This window comes from Silene latifolia, chromosome 3 (assembly GCF_048544455.1).
Source record: "Silene latifolia isolate original U9 population chromosome 3, ASM4854445v1, whole genome shotgun sequence".
Taxonomy (NCBI): Eukaryota; Viridiplantae; Streptophyta; class Magnoliopsida; order Caryophyllales; family Caryophyllaceae; genus Silene; species Silene latifolia.
Window position 1 is genome coordinate 6,386,249 of NC_133528.1, and position 20,781 is coordinate 6,407,029.

General features: G+C 36.9%; 4 protein-coding genes across 4 annotated transcripts; 1 reads left to right on the forward strand and 3 right to left on the reverse strand.

Moving 5' to 3' along the window:
* Positions 1-2,511: 2,511 nt before the first annotated feature.
* LOC141646957 (uncharacterized) lies at positions 2,512-5,094 on the forward strand. Its single transcript, XM_074454968.1, has 3 exons — positions 2,512-2,844; positions 4,261-4,466; positions 4,669-5,094. Exons 1-3 carry the CDS (start codon positions 2,755-2,757, stop codon positions 4,886-4,888), a joined length of 516 nt encoding a protein of 171 aa, XP_074311069.1. The 5' UTR covers positions 2,512-2,754; the 3' UTR covers positions 4,889-5,094.
* Positions 5,095-5,218: 124 nt separating this feature from the next.
* On the reverse strand, positions 5,219-7,421 carry LOC141646956 (GDSL esterase/lipase At5g08460-like). The gene is made up of 5 exons (XM_074454967.1): positions 7,056-7,421; positions 6,617-6,744; positions 6,256-6,495; positions 5,807-6,062; positions 5,219-5,641 (listed from the first exon to the last, which is right to left on the reverse strand). Exons 1-5 carry the CDS (start codon positions 7,324-7,326, stop codon positions 5,421-5,423), a joined length of 1,116 nt encoding a protein of 371 aa, XP_074311068.1. The 5' UTR covers positions 7,327-7,421; the 3' UTR covers positions 5,219-5,420.
* On the reverse strand, positions 7,147-12,406 carry LOC141646954 (putative disease resistance protein At1g61300). Its single transcript, XM_074454965.1, has 4 exons — positions 12,081-12,406; positions 7,485-10,495; positions 7,324-7,380; positions 7,147-7,235 (listed from the first exon to the last, which is right to left on the reverse strand). Exon 2 carries the CDS (start codon positions 10,487-10,489, stop codon positions 7,643-7,645), a length of 2,847 nt encoding a protein of 948 aa, XP_074311066.1. The 5' UTR covers positions 10,490-10,495; positions 12,081-12,406; the 3' UTR covers positions 7,147-7,235; positions 7,324-7,380; positions 7,485-7,642.
* A 114-nt stretch (positions 12,407-12,520) lies between these two features.
* On the reverse strand, positions 12,521-14,923 carry LOC141646955 (disease resistance protein At4g27190-like). Its single transcript, XM_074454966.1, has one exon. The coding sequence runs from the start codon at positions 14,921-14,923 to the stop codon at positions 12,521-12,523; it is 2,403 nt and encodes an 800-aa protein (XP_074311067.1).
* Positions 14,924-20,781: the final 5,858 nt, after the last annotated feature.

A 20,781-nucleotide genomic window follows, 5' to 3' on the forward strand; every position in this document is an offset into this window, starting at 1 on the left:
AGTCTCAAAATTCCGTCTTATTATTTCATACGAAAATGACATATCTTAAGAGAGACCAATTCCACATTATTTGCTTCATGGTTACCAAGCCTTAATTAAATTTGTCCAATCTTAACTTAAAACGTCACTCACACCCAATTAAAATAAATATGTAAATACAAGGAGTTTATAAGACGTCTTAAATTAAGACGACTTTAAATAAGATCAACAAATATTTAAAATACCTTACTAGAAGTACTACTAGAAACTTTTAGGTAAGATGCCAAATGGTAGCTTTAAGACTTTAACTCAGTTGGTACAATGTCCTATTCTATTCTCCCTAACACTCTTCCATTCTTTTGGTAGCATAAATTCCATTCCATTTTATAGAATCATTTGTCAAACTTTTCAATTTTCACAGCTTATAATTCATAGGAAATTAGCTGTAATAAAACTTATTGTAAGCCAAGAGAATATTAGTGAGTGTCGTGTCACGCATCCGTTTATTAGTGAGTGTCTTGTCACGCATCCGTTTTATATGTGTCCGTGTTTGTACTGCTGTAACCTAATTGTTGGAATCACGTTAATGATTTTCTTTTAATTATGGCGATTAATATGTCCTATAGAAAGATGAGATGACTACACCAAGTAATATCAAATCATAGTACTATCCTCTCGCATACACTACATGTATTTATAAAAATTACTTGAATTATATCATTCAAAATTTGCTACTATAATGTAAAACTTTAATCTTTTTAATTGTCATAAAAAAACGATTGGTCTAAAGTAAATTTTGCAGCCTATTATTCATGACTAGGGGTGATCACCACAAACGTGGTCTTACTCGACTTGTTCTCAAAAGTCGAGCTCGAGCTCACCCAAACTTGAAAATAATATGCTCATTATCAAGCTTGTGAGCTTAAAACCGAGCTCAAGTTCAACTAAATCCTATATTATAATTCTTAAATTTTTATTTATTTTATTTGATATTTTCAGTAACACGATTCAAAGGTTATATATAATAATATAGGGCAAATCAATGAAAATATTTAATACAGTGATACAAAAATATAATCATGATAAAATATTGCTATAACATAAGAGCAAAATATTAGCTAATCACACAAATTTGAACTACCCGCGAACTCTTCAAGTCGAGTCAACTTTAGCACGGCTTGACTCAAAGCTCTTGAGCCATGGTCGACCTCGAGCCGAGCTTGCACAAGATGAGCTTTGAACGATCTTTGACTAAGTTGAGTTTGACTTGCTCACGAGCTGTTTCGTCTCATTATTACCCCTAATATTAGGAAATATAAGATCCCATCTCAAGTGTTATGATATTTACCCATTTTAATGTAAAAAAGGGAGATATCCGTATCACATACAAAATGTATTCCCTATATTCCGACAATGAGTTTCCCTTTTGATGGGTCAAGTATCATCCACGTGGGTAGATAAGATAAAAATTAAAGTGCCTAGAAAATCAGAAATGAATTGTGTTATTTATTTACCCATGTAGATTTTACTTGACCCGCCACAAGCTATAACGGGCCATCACAAATGAGACAAATGAGAATTTGTGATATTCCGATCACTTAAAAATTAAAATAGCTCTCGCAATTGAAAAAAAAAAAGGATATTCTACATGGTACCCCTTAACTTTTCGACTTTCTACGTGGTACCCCTATACTTTTTAAAACATACTCCCTCCATTCAACTCCACTTTACAAGTATTCTATTTCCGTCCATTCAACTCCACTTTACAGGTTTCCTTATTTGGACATGTAAAAGACCTTTTTATCCTTATTGAAAATCTATATTTACAAAAAATGTCATTCATACCCCACACAAATCCACCATAAAACTCACCTTTATATTTTTTTAATATCTTTAACCCCACCATTCCATTTCCCTATGTACTTTTAATAGTTTTTTTAATCCGTTTCTTAATACCCGCGCAAAAAGCAATGTTGCAAAGTGGAGTTGAATGGAGGGAGTATATGGTACCCCTAATTGTTGTCATTATTACTAAATGTACCCCTAAACTTTATTTTCCGTCAATTAAACTCAGTTTTAGGCGTTAAGTGATTACTTGGACGCGTAACCAAGCTTGTCACTTATCATCCCATGACATAAGGACTTTATTAGGCTCAATATCCATCTTTGGACGTGATAATTTGGCTTGGGATCAATAAATTTTCCGTCAAAATTTTGTTAGCCCATATATATCAATAAATACTAGGATCGAGATGGATATTAAGCCTAATAGAGTCCATATGTCATGGGATAATAAATGACAAGCTAGGTTACGCGCCAAGTCATCCCTTAACGCCTAAAACTGAGTTTAATTGACGGAAAATAAAGTTTAGGGGTGCACTTAGTGATAATGACAACAATTAGGGATACCGTGTATGTTTTAAAAAGTGTAGGGGGTGTATGTTTTAAAAGTGTAGGGGTACCACGTAGAAAGTCAAAAAGTTAAGGGGTATTATGTAAAAAAAAAAAAAAAAAAAAAAAAAAAATAATTGTATTCTCTCTCCCGACAGTTACGCAGTCCTACTGTAATACCAGTAGTTCATACTTCAGACTTCATTACTTGTAGTAGTTTATGCTTTGAACCCACTTCACCTTCCTCCCTTTAATATTACTCTTCTTTATTAATTAAACTCACTTTATTCACAATTTCACACCTTACAATTCCCAAAAGTCCAGATCTTGTATACTACAACTTTATTCAAATTGAATTTTTTAGAGCTCTAAATTCCTCCATTAATGGCTTCCAAGCTTGTTATTGCCTCCATTTTGATCCTTGATATCATTGCTTTTGGTCTTGCCGTTGCTGCTGAACAAAGACGCCATAAAGTATCCATCTTTTCTTTATTTTCTTAATTTCTTGCTTTCTTGATTATTTTTATTGGGTTTTGTTATACAAGTATTTGTTAATTATAGTAATTTAATTTGAAATTAGCTTTATTATTTGATTTTAATTAATGGGTTTTGTTTGTTTTATTGATTTGATTAATACCCATTTTTAGAAGTCCGGATCCCCTTGTCTCGTGTCGCATCTTGTGTCCCATTATCTCTCCATTCGACACATTAGCAATAAATATTAAAAATAAATATGTGGATATTATCTAAGGATGAGGTGTCAATATATTAAGGCAATGAGACACAAGATGAGACACGATAATGGGACAGATGATCTGAACTGCATTTTTAGTTAGTGGGTTTGTTAGAAGAGCGGATTCTCTGTCCCACTTCCGTGTCCCATATGAGGAGGTAATGGGACATAAAATAAGACACGGAAAATGGGACTGAGGATCCAGACTCGAGTTTTTGAGCTTGTTTTTATTAGATCTAGTAATAATATGTGTTTTTGATTAAAAGATTTAGAATTTATAGTAGATTGAGGAATCTATTACAGTTATTAGTTTGTTGAATTTATTGATTAGTGCTTTTAGTTGAAGGGTACATTTTGGGTTTAGTCCTAATTTTGTTGCAGTTGATGGATCTACTTTGAACATTTGGAATAATCAAGCTTTTACACAAATTATAGAATAAGACGGAATGTGAAACAATGCTTTGATTGGTTAAACACTCGTTTATTACTATCAATAAATGAGGTATTGCGGAAGCTTTTAACAAAATGTTTTGACTGTTATTAGGAGTTTATACTAATATTTGGGAAAATTATTGGCTTTATAATGTACACAAATTCTACGGACACTATCCGTCTAAAGCTGAAAACGGATAGTGCCCCTCTCACAGAATATAAGTGGATAGTGCAAGTGGGTGGGAAATGGATACCCCCACTTGCCCTCCCAGTCTCCCACTTGCATTTTTTGAGAGGGCTACTATCCGTCTTCAGCTTTAGACGGATAGTGGCCGTCTACAATAAGACGGACTGTCTACAATGAGACGGACTGGGTCGCCAACAAATCTCTAATCAGAACATGTAGGCATGTAGCTGAAGACGGATAGTTACCGTCTACAATGGGACGGACTGGGGTCGTCAATAAATCTCTAATCAGGACATGAGTACATGACCCCCTATGTCCTGTTAACACACGAAGAGGTGACCCCCTATCGCAGTGGGGTAATGTACTAATGTTGATCAGTTGATTGTATAGTGTATGACTTTACTGGTGTATCAACGAGTTATCTGAGTCTGAGTCTGGTCATTAAGGATATGAGGATCGAGGGGTTCTTTGGTTAGCCTAGATTCTAAAGTTTCACCCTTTTGTTGCAAAAAAATATCAACGGTTGCTTCTTTTACAGGCCCATGTTGCGAGAGATGCAGGTGCGGACTACAGATGGTGCGCTTATGACTCGGACATAGCAACAGGATATGGGCTGGGTGCCTTTTTCTGTCTTCTGGTGAGCCAAGCTATTGTGATGGTAGCTAGCCGATGCTTCTGCTGTGGGAAAGCTCTGAATCCAGGAGGATCAAGGGCTTGTGCCGTCATTCTTTTCATTGTCTGCTGGTATGTTTAACGTCTGAAACTCGGTGCTATTAACTGTGTACTGCCTATATTCGTTCTTGAGGGTCTACTATTGTCAATGTGAATCATTGTTTGCATATTTCTTACTTGGAAACTAACTAGATCATGAGTATCGCTCTAGATATAGAACGGTATCATTCGGGAGATAGTGATCTGATTGTTCGACACAAACTATTTATTTCAGGCTTACTTTCTTCATAGCTGAGATATGCTTATTAGCGGGTTCAGCTAGAAACGCATACCGACCCAAGTACAAGCAATACTACGAAAACCCCCTACCAGCTTGTGAGACGCTTAGGAAAGGTGTTTTCGCAGCTGGAGCTGCTTTCACTTTCTTCACTGCTATCATCTCTCAAGTCTACTACATCTGCTATTCCAGGGCACTCGACAGCTTCCGACCTTGAGCTTTCTAAATAGATATATACATTTCCGGCTATGTTACGAAATTTTTTCTGTTTTTTTTTTTTTTTTTTTCATTTCCACTGGAAAGATTATTTCAGATAGGATTTATGATGTCTTGATTTGTGAGATATATTGGTGATTAGGCTGTGTGAAGTGTTTGCTTGTTAGTTATACAAATAAACAAATAGCAAGACACGGTTTTGTCTAATATTTCGTTTTCCGGTGTCTGAGGGATTGAATTTTTGAAGGTTTTCTTCCTTGTTTCCTTGGTTCGCTTGCCTACACACTGAAGAATGAACTGACTATTAAGATCTCGGTACAGAAGTTAATATGGTCCTGGAAAAAAGATGCATATTAAGCGAGGTTACATTTCCTTGTATGTTTTTGAGTTTGATGTTTACGTGAAGGAGCTCGGAAATTCTAAATTAAAACTTATAAACTTACAACAAAACTCGAAAATTTATTATAAAGCTCGAAAACTATATTACCAGTTATACAAAGTGCAAATGAGTATGAAGGTACATTTTGTGTGTCTCAGCTAACCATGTCTTTCATATTCATAGGATAGCAAATGTTGGCATTCAGTCCAGACCACACATTATCTGCCAGTACTCCGTTTATCGCATCCGTTGGATGGTACTGATCCCACCACAGGTGAGATGAAGCATTCGGACAAGCCATATCTGGGGACAGACACATAATCCACCCCTTGTAACTCCCTAATCCACAACACGCTTCAGTAGTAACACGGAAACCTGCAAAATTAGTTTCGTAATTTGTTAAGAGATTTCAACAACATAATTACCCTAGTGCCTCAAGGGCTCTTGCAAATAAGGTAGAGGATTGGATGTACGGCTTTTCCCAACATTAACACGCATGAACCTAAATTAATTTCTGAGGTGAAATATTTGAAACTTTACCATAACTTTCATGGTTCTCTAATATGTTCATGGAACCTTCATATGTATCACAGAAGATGATCTTCGCGTCAGGGAGCTCTTTGTTAAGCTGTTCAACCGTGTATCTCATCATAAAATTGAACTCCCTTATCATGTTGTTGATATCTTGGATGCATTCTCCGTTCTTGCTTTTGTGCCTCCATAGATAGTGAGGAGCACAACCCATAGGCGCTAATCCCATCACCACCACTTTCCTCGCATCTTCTGTATATAAATTCTGTAATATAGCAGCATCTGAACATAATCAAACCATAGTCGACGACTTTAAATGCATCCATCAACACATCACAACAGTACAACACCGCCCCAATAATTTAGAAGTATCTGCCAGTCCGCCTCCACTGTATATGTTTACATGCATCCATCAATCAGAGAAAAAAAAAATCAGTGCATTCTGTGAAGACAGTTACCTTGATCCCCTGCTTAACTGATGTTGCCAAAAGATGGTTGAAATTCCAGGGAGTGAACGAAGATTGCACACCCGATACATTTAGGAGATAGTAATGTATGTAGTCATTAGTCCCTATCGAAATGTAGAAAATTGATTTAGAGATGAGATTAGTAGCGGCATCCTCCCCCATTTCCATTTTGAATCTCTGAAGTGTGTCAGTAAGCTGCTGAATTTGCTGAGCCATCGATATGCGCTGACCCTGCAAGAAATCATGTCAGAGAGAAATCGGAGGTACTTTGATGTATTTAGAGGCATTCCTGTAGAGAAATGATCGGGACGGAGGGAGGATCACTTCAGATAAGGTAGTGTATTCTTATTACCAGATCAGTACTGCTTGCAAAGATGATTCCTGCACCAGCAGAAGCATAGTTCACTCCATGGATCATTTCCTCAATACTCCCAACTAGTCCAAGATAACTTGGCACGAACGGAAGCCCTAATTTCAATGCTGGCATTCAAGCAATTAATTAAATAGGTTAGTATATTTCCATGTACACACAGCTCTAAACACTAGCAAAATGTTTAAAATCATAGTATTAGAATTGAGGGCCACAACAGCTTTGCAAAGTTTTGATTTCTACAGGGTCATCCTTTGTACTATCGGCCGCATTTATAACATACTGTCTGAAAGCAAGACTGTCCGACCCCAAATTTGAGACCATTCTAAAAAATGCATGAAATTTCGCCAAATATATTATAATCAAGCAATGACCCATCAATCGAAAAATCTAAAAGAAAAAACAAGCAAGGATTACAAACCAAGAAAATCAACAGGGATCCTGCCATTGGAGAACCGTCCAGTAGGTTGATGAGTATCAAAATCTCTTCCATAAGGAAGATGATCAGCTCGAGCGAATGTACCCAAGAAGTTATTGTTTCCACAGTCTACAGAAGAGTCTCCAATGACAAACAATGCTGGAACTAACCCGGATATATTCTCTGCAGAAGGTAATGCTAAAGCTGTTACGTACGAGGAAATTGGGAGGAAAAAGAGGATAAGAAATGAGAAAGTGAAGGTTTTGAGCACCATTGTTGAGTGTTGGACAAGTAAGACATGAGCTTCAGCAGCACTTTATTTATGCAGCTGAAATTTGGTAGATCACACAGAGTGAATGGACATCAACTTATTATGGAGAGCGGGAATGGGTTTGGTACTTTGGTGTAACAGTTGGGGAATGTCAATATTACCTCAAGGTTTGGACAGTCTTAGAGAGACAACCAAAATCTCCGACCGCTTTGGCATTCCATCTGAGTTTCAATTACTTCCTCCCCAATAAATTTCCCGATAAGCCTCTGGCTATGCTATGTATTCATGAAGTCTGATTCAACAATAATCTCCTCGTAAGTCAATCTATAGAGCAAGCTGCGTTTACATACAGCTTATCAGTAGTCCTGATACAATGGCTCCTACCAAGACGATTTGAGAAGGCAAAAGAAGCCAAAGTAGAAGCTGAGGTATCGTTTATCCGAGGTCTTGACAGTGACACTAGTTGCAGCTTCGCACATTGGACTGTCCTGACATATCCCAGAGAAGTACAGACAAGTAACCCACCATAAAGACTGTGCAACATTGGTAGATCTTCCAAGCTTATTACTTCTAACTTAGGGAGACAAAGAATGGGGTTGAAACGCCAAAAAGTGGGACCACATGTATCTTGATGACCTACGATCTCCCCTGACCATGAAGATGTACTACTATTGGATTCAAAAATTTCCTCCACCTCATGACAGTCAGTCACATCAATTAGACGGAGATTGGGAAGGTGAAGCTCCATATTCTGCGAAAACACAACCTTGATCTTTGGACAGGACTTCAAACGCAATTCCTTAAGTCGTGAAAAGGAGTAGCCCCCAAACTCCACTATCCCTCTCAAATCAGGCAACCAACTTAACTCTAATTCCTCCAGGGACTCCAACTGAGAGTTAATAGAGGGATCTTGCTGTTTGGTTGCTGAAACCGTTAAGTATTCCAACCCTGTACAATCTCCTACAGTCAGCACAATCAACTCGGTAAGACCAGCCAATGAAGGCAAAACATCTGTTAGAGTTCTCTTCCCTTTTATAGTCATGCAAAAGATGTCTACCACTTCAGTGTTGCAAGGAAGTAGAGGGCTGGGATCCTTCACTCCGAATTGGCCCCCTATTATATTTACTACAATCTGATATTTAACGTAATAATTGGTCAGACGAGGAAACTGATCTGCATATGCCTCATCATAAAGGCGAAACTGGTAGCGATCTAGTAATGCAAATTGCCAAAGTTGTATTATGGCATTGAAGTCAGTCACATCAGACATCTTCCATATGAAATGGGGTAGTTTCTCCAGATACTTCAGTCTTTCTAACCCCTTAGGTGCTGCAATCTTCATATCATCTGTGAGTTCCAGCACCCTCAGGTTAGTCAACTTTGCAACTGAAGGCACATACACAAGCCGGTTACAATGACCGAGTAAAAGCGCCCTCAGATTTTCCAACTCGGAAATACTTTCAGGCAGCCTAACCACGTCGGTAAATGATAAATCAAGAAGTGTAAGGGCCTTCATGTGTACAAAGAATGATTCTGGTATTCCCTTCAGAGGATTGTGATTAAGCATCAATGTCGTGAGCTTTGGAGTCATGGGTGACAGGCCAGGTTGTATCTCGCTTATCTTATTCCTGCTTAATATGACCTTCACCAGTTCTTCTTTCCAGTTCTTCTCATTTGGTACTTTACTCAAACGAAATCCAGACTTCGCCATAATACTAGGATGATTCTTTGTGATATAAATACCCATGTCTCTAATCAAATCATGCAGTTTTATGCATTTCAAACCCTGTCGATTAAAAGTTGACTCCAACAAGCAGTAATTTTCCAGTTTGTTTAGAATAGCATGGCCCTTGTTTTTCTGCTTTGACCTGCCTTCCACATCGTCCAATAATCCCTCCATAATCCATAGATTTATTAATCTGGTTCTCTCTATATTGCAGTCTTCGGGGTATAAGACACAACTTAAAAAGCACCATCTTAAAAGTTCATTGTTAAGGCGATCATAGCTAAACTTTAGTATCCGGAGCACATCATTTTCCATGTCATGATGTCCTCCATTAAGGTTTCTCAACTCATCCAGAGCATTTTGCCACTCTTCCTTGCTGAAAATCCCTCTCATACAAACTGCAATCGTGATTATTGCCAAAGGCAGACAACCACATTCCATAGCAACTAAATATGCTATTTGCTGCACATCAGGAAGAAGTGTCTTAAAATTCTGAAGTCTCTCGACAAACAACCTCCAAGACTCAACCATTGAAAGAGGTTTGACATGAACGTAAAAATTTCTGCAACCCATACTTCGACAAACTTCTGCTGAACGGGTACTTAAAACAATTTTGCAATAAATTTCTTCTCCAGGTCTGATATTTGAAATTACCTTGCAAGTGTTTGTTCCTAGTGGGATTCCAATTTTATGTACTATGAAGCGATCCCACACATCATCTAGAATCAGCACAAATGTTCTTATTTTCCCTTCTTCCTTTTGTTTCCCTATGGTCATTATTGAGGCATGCAACAAAGCTTCTCTGCAATTTTCATCTTCTACATCAGAAAGGTCCAAACCGATAGCCCGAGCAACTTTGTGTTGCAAGTTATAAATACTGAAGTCTTGTGATACAGTTACCCAATGAACCAACCCTTCCATATCAGGATCTGACAACAGTTTGTTGTATACTTGTTTCAACAGTGTGGTCTTCCCAACACCGCCCATCCCTTGCACGCCAATAGGGCATGATATGGGATCTCCTAACCATCCCATAATAGTTTCAACATGCTCGTGAAACTTCATGCCAGACAATGGAAGTATTTGAAATGGAAATGCCCTGCTCTTCAAATCAAAAAGTGTCAGCCCATTCGGAAATCTCCCCTGCTCAATCAACCATTCGACTTCCCTCACAGTTCTCTCAATGAAACCATTGAGCTGTGATTTTGATGCTTTGCATTCGTTTTCAATGCGTTGAACCTCGGTACGTTTTAGTTCTATTGTACCCAACCAATGAACGACTTCTTGTCTTCTCCTAATTCCTGGCTGTATCTCAGCATTTTCAATTTCTGTAAGAACGTCCATTTCTCTTGCAGCCAAAAGTTTCATTTTCTCTCTAAGGTTCTCTAACTTGGGTATCATGAAAGAATCGGTATGTAGCCATTCTCGCAGTCGCTTCATTGGGACCTAAAATAAATGATAATAGAGAGATTAGCCACAAATATCCCTATGTTTGTCCTGCCAAAAGAAATAAAGAAAGAATGGTTTGTTCAAACACTTCATTTATGAAGTACTGTTCTGGGGTTCTGCACTTCTGGCACCTTGTACCGGATTGTTTGGCTTTCAGACTTTAGGCCGTGTTTGGATGGAGAGATTTAGAGGAAAGGGATCCATTTTCCTTCCTCGAAGCCATATTAAAACTATTTCCATCATACTCAGTATCAAAGATTGAAGGAAAATTATCCCCTCCCCTCTTCTTCCCTCCAACACAACACTTGTATTCAAATAAAGGTTGAAATAAACACTATTTATTGAAGAAATATGATCTTACTCAATCACTAACAAGTTTTTGAAAGCCTATACACCTTATGGTGGAAACCGCCTTTAGCTTGGAATAGCCACTCACAAGTACAGGTAAGACAACAGGCCCATCAATTCACACAAGTTTAACTGACTTCAGAATAATATCAAAGGCGTTAAAAAGAGAACTAGAACTTTATTTTTAGCATGCGTAAGGCTAACCGATGAACTGTTTGAGTCATTACTTTTTTCTCTATTCACTGTGATTACTTATGGCTTTTTAATAAGACGTAATAGCCATTACTATGTAACGAGATCTCGACTAGAATATAACATTGAAGCACGTTTCAGCAGTAAAACAATTCACAAACTGATCAATTTTTATCATGCATCTTACCTAAAAACGAAAGTAACAGCAAACAAACACAAAACTGATATACACATATACCTGGTGTTTGAAATCCTCTAGCAGTGATGTACAGTGAAACAGTAGAAATTGACAATGAAAAGAAAGAATTATGGTTTAAGTTGTCAGTTAGATACACTTCACACTATTAACAGAAACAGACTGAGTGCTCTTCAGGAAGCTTCACTGAAATGCAGAGGCACATACTCAGTGTTCTGATATATTTATTTAAAAATAGAAGCTTGACTATCATGTCATTTCCACTACCAGGGAGTCAAAAAGGCGACATTAAAAGTAAACCCTATTGAGCTAAAAAAGGAGAAAATTTCAGGCACAATGCAAAAAAAAAAGTTTGTGGACAACAACACCACCACCAACAACAACATTACCCCACTGCCTCAATGGCTCCCGCAAATTGCGGGGTAAGAGGGGGTCGGATGTACGGAGTCTATTCTAATGCAATAATAAATTGGTAACAGGTAAAAAAAGATATTAACTACATCAAATGGGTTGTTCCAAGACATAAAAAATGTTTTAAGCACTTTAGAAACTCATAATTACTTGTCATCCCAGAACAACTTGTCAATAACAACAACAACAACAACATTACCCCAGTGCCAATGGCGGGGGGTCGGATGTACGCAGCCTTAGCCTTGTGTTAGCAACACAAAGAGGTTGTTTCCGAATGACCGAAGATGAAAATTGCGTCGAGAACTGCATTGAAGGACCGCTGCTTCACAAAAGACATAAGCGCAGCCACTTTAATGAGCCATTTTGATTTATTCCATTATAATCCATAACCAAAGAACAACTTGTCAATAAAAGGGATAATTTAATTGAACTTACATGATGCAGTCACATCTCACATATGAAAACATAAGGATTACTGTATGCACTCTTCCTGTAGAGCTCAAGCTTGATAGTTTTCAGTCTGCTGTATGTCCATGTAACTCTGAAGGCGACGTGCATCATGAGGGTAGTGCTGCTTTAGCCATTGCCACGATTGTTCATTATTTTGGAGTGACGACAAAGAAGAAGGCAAAGAATCACATAGAATTGGCCCTGTGAGAGGCACCAGGTTCAGCTTTGGACATTCTTCCTTGCAAAAGTTCTGCAGAGAGGTGCACAAGAGCGGCCCGCAATATATACTCTTCAACTTTGGCAAATCCAACAATTTTAATATCCTTACGTTGGGAAGAGAAATGATGGCATTGGTGGGATTAATAGTCTCAAGAACATCAGAGAACGATGGATCACAAGTTCCTATAAATATCTCCTCCATTTCCTCACATTCGCTGACTTTGATGTATTCGAGATATGGGAGGGATTGCTGCTGTTTTACCATATTGATGGGAAATAACTTCTTGATTATTGAACAGTTTTCGATTATGAACGTTTTGAGATGAGAAAATGTACCAGAGGGCGCCACACAAACCAAAGAGCTCTAAATACTCAACAGTTCCAAGTGGAGTCAAGATGGAAGGCAGAGAGATGCTATTAGAGTGTGACGATATGTACTCCAAGCCTTTGCACTCCCTTATATGCAGATTCTTAAGCTCCATAGCATCACAAAGTGAGGGGATAGCGCTCCCCAAGCTTGCACCCGCAGTTATATCACAGTCGTCAATTTGCAGATATTGAATGTCATATGGAAGTAGAGGAGTTAGTACCCCTTCCTTGAAAACATGCCCTGATATCACAACTTCCTTGTTTGATATCCTAGATGGCCCCTCAAAGTCTTCACCTGGTTCCCGAAGCCAAAAGCCATAGTAGCGTAACTGCCGAAACTGCTGACATTCTATGTATCTGTTAAAGGCATTGAGATGAGATGGTTTCCATCCACAACTTATTTCTTCCAAATAGCTTAAACCTTCAATCCCCATTGGTGCCTCGTCAATTTTGGTACCATAAAGATTCAAAACTTTGAGCTTTGTGAGCTTGGAAAGTGATGGCACATAAACTAGCTCTGCACAAAATCGAAGCATAAGTAGCCTAAGGCTTTCAAGATCAGATACGGAATCTGGAAGCGTCTCAATTCCTGTAGCAGATAAATCAAGGAGTGTAAGTGAGGTCATATGCATAAAAAATGCGTGTGGGATTTTCTTCAGAGGATTATTTTGGAGAAATAATACTGAAAGGTTTGAGCATCTAGGGGACATTTGACAAGGAATCTCCTGTATCTTATTACCCGTCAATGAGACCTTTACGAGATCTTCAGTCCAATTCTCTTCCCCGGGTACTTCTTCAAGATGCATGCCAGCTTTCACGATAAAGCGAGGATTGTCGTGTGTAATGAAGATTGCCATGTCTCGAATCAGATCATGCATCCCTACACAACCATCACTGTCAGATAACTCAGATCCGGCTACTGATTGTAGTAGGCATACATTCTCCAGTTTATTTATAATAGAATGTCCTTTGTTAACTTGATCATGCCTGTTTTCTACCTCATCCAACAGTCCCTCCATAATCCAAAGCTCTATCAATGTCTCTCTCCATATAGGATAGTCTTCTGGGTAAAGTACACAGCTTAAGAAACACAGCTGTAGATTCCTGTCATTCAAGCGATCGTAACTGACTTTTAATTTCAGAAGTATATTATTATCCATGTCGTCGTGCCAATTAGAGGCTTTCTGAATTTCAACCAGAGCATTTTGCCATTCATGAATTTCAAAAACACCTCTCATGCTGCAAGCCACTGTAATGATAGCAAGTGGCAAGCCACCACATCCGTCAATAACTAGCTCAGCAATTTGTTTCACATTCACAGACAGTCGCTCATAAGACTCAACCCTGTCAATAAACAATTTCTGAGCTTCATTTTCCGGTAGGGTATCTACCTTTATAATCGATTCATTATTGCATCCCATTCTTCGACATATTTCCAACGAGCGAGAAGTTAATATGATCTTGCACGTATCAGCTTCGAGTGGAATTCCCACTTCATCAATCAAGAAGTGTTTCCACATATCATCTAGAAAGAGTACAGTTGACCCTAAAATAGCCAGTCTACCACGTAAAATACCGGCTCTCTTCTTCTCATCTGTTTCAGCTGAAAGATCAATTCCAACTACTTCTGCAATCTTATGTTGGAGTCGGTACAGGCTACACTCTTGTGAGACAGTAACCCAATAAACATGGCCAAAAATCGTAGAATCAGATAGGAGCTTATTATGTATATTCATCAAGAGAGTGGTTTTCCCCACACCTCCCATTCCATAAACTCCAATTACGAACGCCTCACGATTTGTTAGCCACCACAGTATTCTATCAACATTCACTTTAAATCTTTCACCAATTAGATCTGTTAGCACCAGCGGCACCGACTTGCCTCTAAAATCATCCAGAGTAAGTCCATTTAGGAACGTACCATGATGTAGCAGGTCTTTAATCTCTTCAGAAGCTCTTTCAATTCGACCATTTAGCTCTGATTTAGATAAAAGGAATTCTTGTCCTTCAACTTCACTACTGATGCTTTCAACCTCAGTTCTTTTTACTGTAACGTGTCTCAACCAAACATCGACTTCTCTTCTCCTTTTCTTTCCCGGCTGAATCTCTGCATTCTCAAGCTCCGTACGAACATCACATTCCCGAGCAGACAACCAATCCCAATTATTTTTCAAAATCTGCACCTTTTGTCGTACGTCAGAGCTAGAACTACTACCTATCCAGTTCCGCATTAGGTTCATGATGATCAATATCTGGTCCAAGAAATAAGCTATAAAATGTCATTTTCCATGTCAACTTAGCTCATCCAAACATACTAGACTACTACACAATGAAAAAAGTGAGAAAAATCTACAGTAACACAAAACAGTGTCAGAGACTATTATTTGCATTATTTGCCTTCTATACTCCGCTCTATCAAAAATCATCTTTTCGGGCTTAGGGCATTTACACTGGTTGGTTTTTAACACTAATAACTGGTCCATAATAAGGTGCATTTTGAAAAGTAACCGGTTATACTGCTACTACTCCCTCCGTGCCAATCATTTGTTCACCTGATTAAAATATTCTCACAAAGAATAGAAAAAGATAAACAAATGATTGGGACGTAGTAACTACTTACGGAACAGCAGGACCTTTGTAGAAGAGATGTTCTGTTAGAAAGGTTGAGTGTTTTAAGGAGGATTGGTCTAATGGTCTATCATTGATGATGTGGCAAGGATGGGAGTTAGTAAGGAGCTCCATCATTGTGGATTGGTCACCCACTTTGATCAATGGCTGGTGGATTTTACCTCCGTCTTGCAGGATTTGACAATAAATTGACACGAAATATGGCGTCATTTTGCTAATTGGCTTGCGATTGAATTTACGTGTTGATTGGTGGTCCTAGTGTAAGTAGGAGATAAGTTATAACCCCTAATTTCCCAACAAAATTCCTCAATATTCATATGTCATTCACAAGTCACAAGTCACAAGTCACAACTCTATCATATCCAGTCTTCCTCTACCCATCACCCTTATTCCATCTATTTCCCTCCAAATATACTATTCCTAATAATGTAAAGAAATAGAAAATAAAATTATGGAGTATATCATATCCTATAAAACGGTTTTACAATAAACAATCGTTCCCTCCTTACAAAAAACACGTTAGTTGGTGGACGTTGTTTTTGTAGAGTTATTTAAGTAAAACAACGCCTGGTTTTACAATAACACTTGTGTAGAACCATTTTACACGAGAATTTGCGATCATACTACTAAATTCAAAACCTTTCCAATAAAAAGTGCCCTCCTTACAAAAAAAAACATGGTAGTTGGTGACAATTGTGTATAACCGTTTTGCACAAGAATTTGCGATCATCCTACTAAATTCATAACCTTTCCAATAAAAAGTGACAGGGCGAGATGGCTAACGAGGAAATCATCCACAAGCAATAGAAAGTTTACAAATTCCGATAAAAATGTTCGACCTTTTTATTTATTTTTCTCTAATTGTTTTTCCCCTAAGTTCAAATCCGGGTTCGCCACTGCCTGTGGATGAACAATCTACTCCAAAACACTAACTACAAGTCTACAAGCCCAGCATAGATTCGGTTTCGAAGCGAAAGAAATGTGTTTGAATGAGCAACATCCAATTAAATAGATTCAACCAAGAAATTAACTAATTAAATATGTGGTACTTGTCATTTTAATAACAGAACTGAAATTGAAATTGAAAGAGAAATAAATCAGATTATTGAATAATGCAGAAGATGGAAAAGAGTGAGTATACCTCAAAGTAATAAGAATATGCAACTTAAACAAGAATCCATTTTTGAAATAATGGTCAAAAATAAAATATTTGTCGTTTTGGGTCGGTTTTGAAAATATTTGTCAAAATGGTGTCCACGTAGGCTCGATTTTCGGGATTTAAAACACGCCATTACCAATGGCGTGTTTATAATGAGTACGGAAAGAAACTTCATTAAAAAATGGACTAAAACAAACACGCCATTGGGAATGGCGGGTTTCGGAGGGGAAACACGCCACCCCTAATGGCGTGTCTTATGTAAATTTTTTTTTTTTTTTTTTTTTAAGTTCAGTCAGTTGAGGAAAAAAATTATTGTAAAGACACGCCACTACTAATGGCGTGTTTCCTTCACAAAACACGTCATTAGTAGTGGCGTGTTTCAGGTCTAAAAATCCCGAGCCTACGTGGACACCATTTTGACAAATATTTTCAAAACCGACCCAAAACGACAAATATTTTATTTTTGACCATTATTTCAAAAATGGACTCCTTAAACAAGGATGGAGCACTCAGCTTCTTCTTCTTCTGGAAGCAATGTCTGATAAACCCTTCGTGTTTAAGACCATGTTTATCAGCTGGTCTTGAAGCCCTACTTAGACCTAGTTCTTGCATTAAAATATTAATATATACGTTTCAATCTATTTAGAAGACCTAGTTCCTGATTTTGTTGTTTTATCAAGACCTGCTTTAACCGGCTTTAACCAACATAAAAAAAATAATTCAAATAATCGAATTTTTGACCAATTTATTTTTGTGCAGTTTAAAATTAATACTTTTGATATATGTTAAAGTTTAGATTTTTAAAAATTTAATTTTTATTTATTGAAGATTATTGGCATAAAAAAAATATAAGTAAAATAAGCTCTAAAGTATAACAAATGTGGTCTCTAATTGTACATCATGAAAAATTATGAATTTTGGTAAAATTATATTATCAATTTTTTGAGTAAGATTTCACAAAAAAAACTTTTTGTAAACAAAAATGCTGATGCCTTTGTCTTTGTAAAGTTAAAAACTCTCCTCCCCCAATGATTTGTTACCACGTGGATCAAAGGACCAGGTCCTTCATTTCGTTCCAACAGGTCCAAAATAGACCATGTAGAACGCATTTGGCAAACCAGGTTTGCTTTTTTCTTTTATTTTTCCTTTTTTCTTTTTCAATGTTTTTGTCTTTATTCAAGACCTAACCCATCTTAGACCTACCCATAAACGTAGTCTTAGTGTTGAGTGTTGACCATCTACTAATTACACAATCGCAAAACGGTTTTTTTATTGTGTGCCTAAAGACAAACATTAGAGTGATATTGTCAAGTTGTCATATTGATACCTCACATAATAATAAAGCTTCGTTTGACATGATACTTCAGGTAACTTATTTGATCAAAGTAACTTATTTGACCAAAATTTTAGCTACCTGATTTTTTTTGCAAGTGTTTGGCAAGTAGCTTATTTGGTCAAATAAGTTACCTGAAATGAAATGCTACCTCAGGTAGAGAAATCAGGTACCTGAAATGACTTATTTTCCATTTTGTACCCCTTTATTCTATAATATTAAATAATGTTCATATCCTTTTACGTCATTTTACCAAAATCAGCTACCTTTTCAGCTAGTTTGCCAAACACATTTTTATATAATCAGTTACCTTATCAACTCCTAATTTGCAGCTACCTTATCAGTTACCTTTTCAGGTTTCAGTTAGCTTTTTAATTTTCAGTTACCTTTTCAGGTTTCAGCTACCTTTTCAGGTAGTTTTGTCAAACAGAGAGTAACAGTACAAAATAAAGATAAATGAATATCCGGCTCGAAGCCGGACTAAATCGGAAGGTCTATGTCAAAAAAATAAATGGTCGATACTCTATCATTTTAAAGTTGATTTTGTGTAAGACGGTTTTATACAAAAATAATGTCAAATGGATTCAAACATAACAATATTAATAGAAAAAAATGGTTATTAAAAGAGTATTTTTTTACAATAACCCGTATGAGTCTGACACAGGTATCTATCCCCTTATACTAAAAGAATAATAAATCTTCAAATTTTCCTGCCTAAATGAATTTGGCTATAATAGGACTTTCTTTATATCATATCTGTAATTGAACTTTCATTATATTATATTTACAACTCAATTATACCGAACTTTCCATTTTCCACCGATTAGTACAAAACATTAATAATAATAAATTTTACAATTAAATATCAAATTGAGTTAAATATCAGGTTTTATAATTGTTACTTCGATTTTCTTTAATATTCGTATCTAAAAAATCGCGCATTCACGCGGAATCTATACTAGTTATCATTCAAACTCATTTTATAGGGTTTTTTCAAATGATGTGGAACAGTTTAAAACAAACATACAATGGAAGAGGTTACCTAGTTATATTCGTTTGTATTTTTATGTTTAGAAGGGGTAAATATATTTTATTTTAGGTTTACTTTTAATTATTCTTAAAACTAAATGAATGACGCGTTAATTTCATTTATCCTTCTCCATTGATAAATGACATTTGGTGGTCATGTTTGAAGTGTTTCAGATCCTTTCAGTCACGTTTTTCACGAAGGTAAAATTTAGTGGTTAAAGTTTAAATGAAAATCACAAAAAATTGAGGTAGGAACCCTCATAACAACGATCCCATGGGTCACTAGTCACACTACTCACTATATAGAGAAAAAAAAATGTAACTAATTTTGTGTGCGTAGTTTCCATGCGGGGAAAGTAGCAAATTGCCCCAAAAACGTTTGGGGTTATGTGCATTTTGGCCCCAAATGTTATCAAATGTGCAGTTTAGCCCCAAACGCTTAAGATTATGTGCAAATCAGCCCAAATTTAATTTTCCGGCAATTTTATCTATACTACCATCTTCCCACCACCGTCAAACACCATCCTCTACCCCATGTCCCATCGTATCCCTTTTTAACACAGATGGAACGTGTAACAACTTTACCGTTTGCCAAAGGAAAATACATCGTCAAGTAGTAAACATAACACTTTCTGGGTGCCATTTTATAACATAGAAGTTCTTTTTGAGTAGTTATCGAGTTGCCACCTGCACATAAATTATATTCATGTATTTTAGTCCTGACTTATCTAAATTAGGATTTATCCAAGGAGAAAACCACCTCATTTAGTGGCGGACCCAGGGGTGCGCACAGCACCCCACGTGCGCACCCTTGGTTGGGTGATTTTTTTTTTATTTCGAAAAGACAGGAAAATCAATTATGAATACAATTTCCGCGCAATAAGAATCAGATAAACTAAGTGGTCCAGTGGGAAGGCTAGGAGCATTCACTCTTGAAGCTGCGCGCGGGTTCAATCCCTCCTAGAGCCCTTTTCCAATTTGGTGTAAATTGCTCAAATTTCAAACTCTAATTTCTAAATTCCATCTTCCTAATTTTTAAAATTTAGATTCTTAGTTTCAAATTCTCTTTGATTGGTTTGTTTTATGAATATTTTTCTACTTTTGTTTTGATTCTTTGTTTTATATTTGTGATTTTGCTTTGTGAATTTTGATTAATTGTCAACCTCAATTTTAGATTCATAGATCCTAAGATACGAAAATGTAATTTGTGAATTGAGCCATATTTAAGATTTTATTATTATAATTTATCAATTTGAAATCTCAGTTATGTACAAATATATTACTTTTCCTTTTAATTAATCGAAAAGCATAATAACTTTGAGTTTTTTTTAATCCACCGAAAAAGGCACACGTAAAATCTCAACTTACAGTGGTCAAAATCAACATAGAGAAAAATACATTTTTTTTGCATTAATAATAAAACCTCAGCAGTTCAAAAGACAATGATTTTTTCCCTCGACGGATGACTTTTAAGTCTATAGAATTTGTAAGTTTTTTCAGCATCATGTTTACTATATAATGACCATGATGGACTTTAATCATTTTGCTATATTTTTCGATTTTTTTTTTTCAATTGTGCACTCCCATTCATAAAGCTCTAGGTCCGCCACTGACCTCATTGAACTTTGACAGCTTTTTTAGTGACAAAGGGAACGTTATGGTCGTTGTTAGACTCGAAGAGGAGGGTTAGGATTGGACATGGGAAGGATTGTGTTTGTTTGATGGTGGTGGGGTGGGTGGGAGTAGATGTAAAATTGACGAAATTGGGTGGTAGTACGTATAAAAATGCCGGAATGTTAAAATTGGGTTGATTTGCACATAGTCTCAAATATTTGGGACTAAATTGCAAATTTAAAAACGTTTGGGTGCAAATTGCATATAGCCCCAAACATTTAGGGACAATTTGCTACTTTCCCCGTTTGCATGCTATCACGTACACGTATTTACTT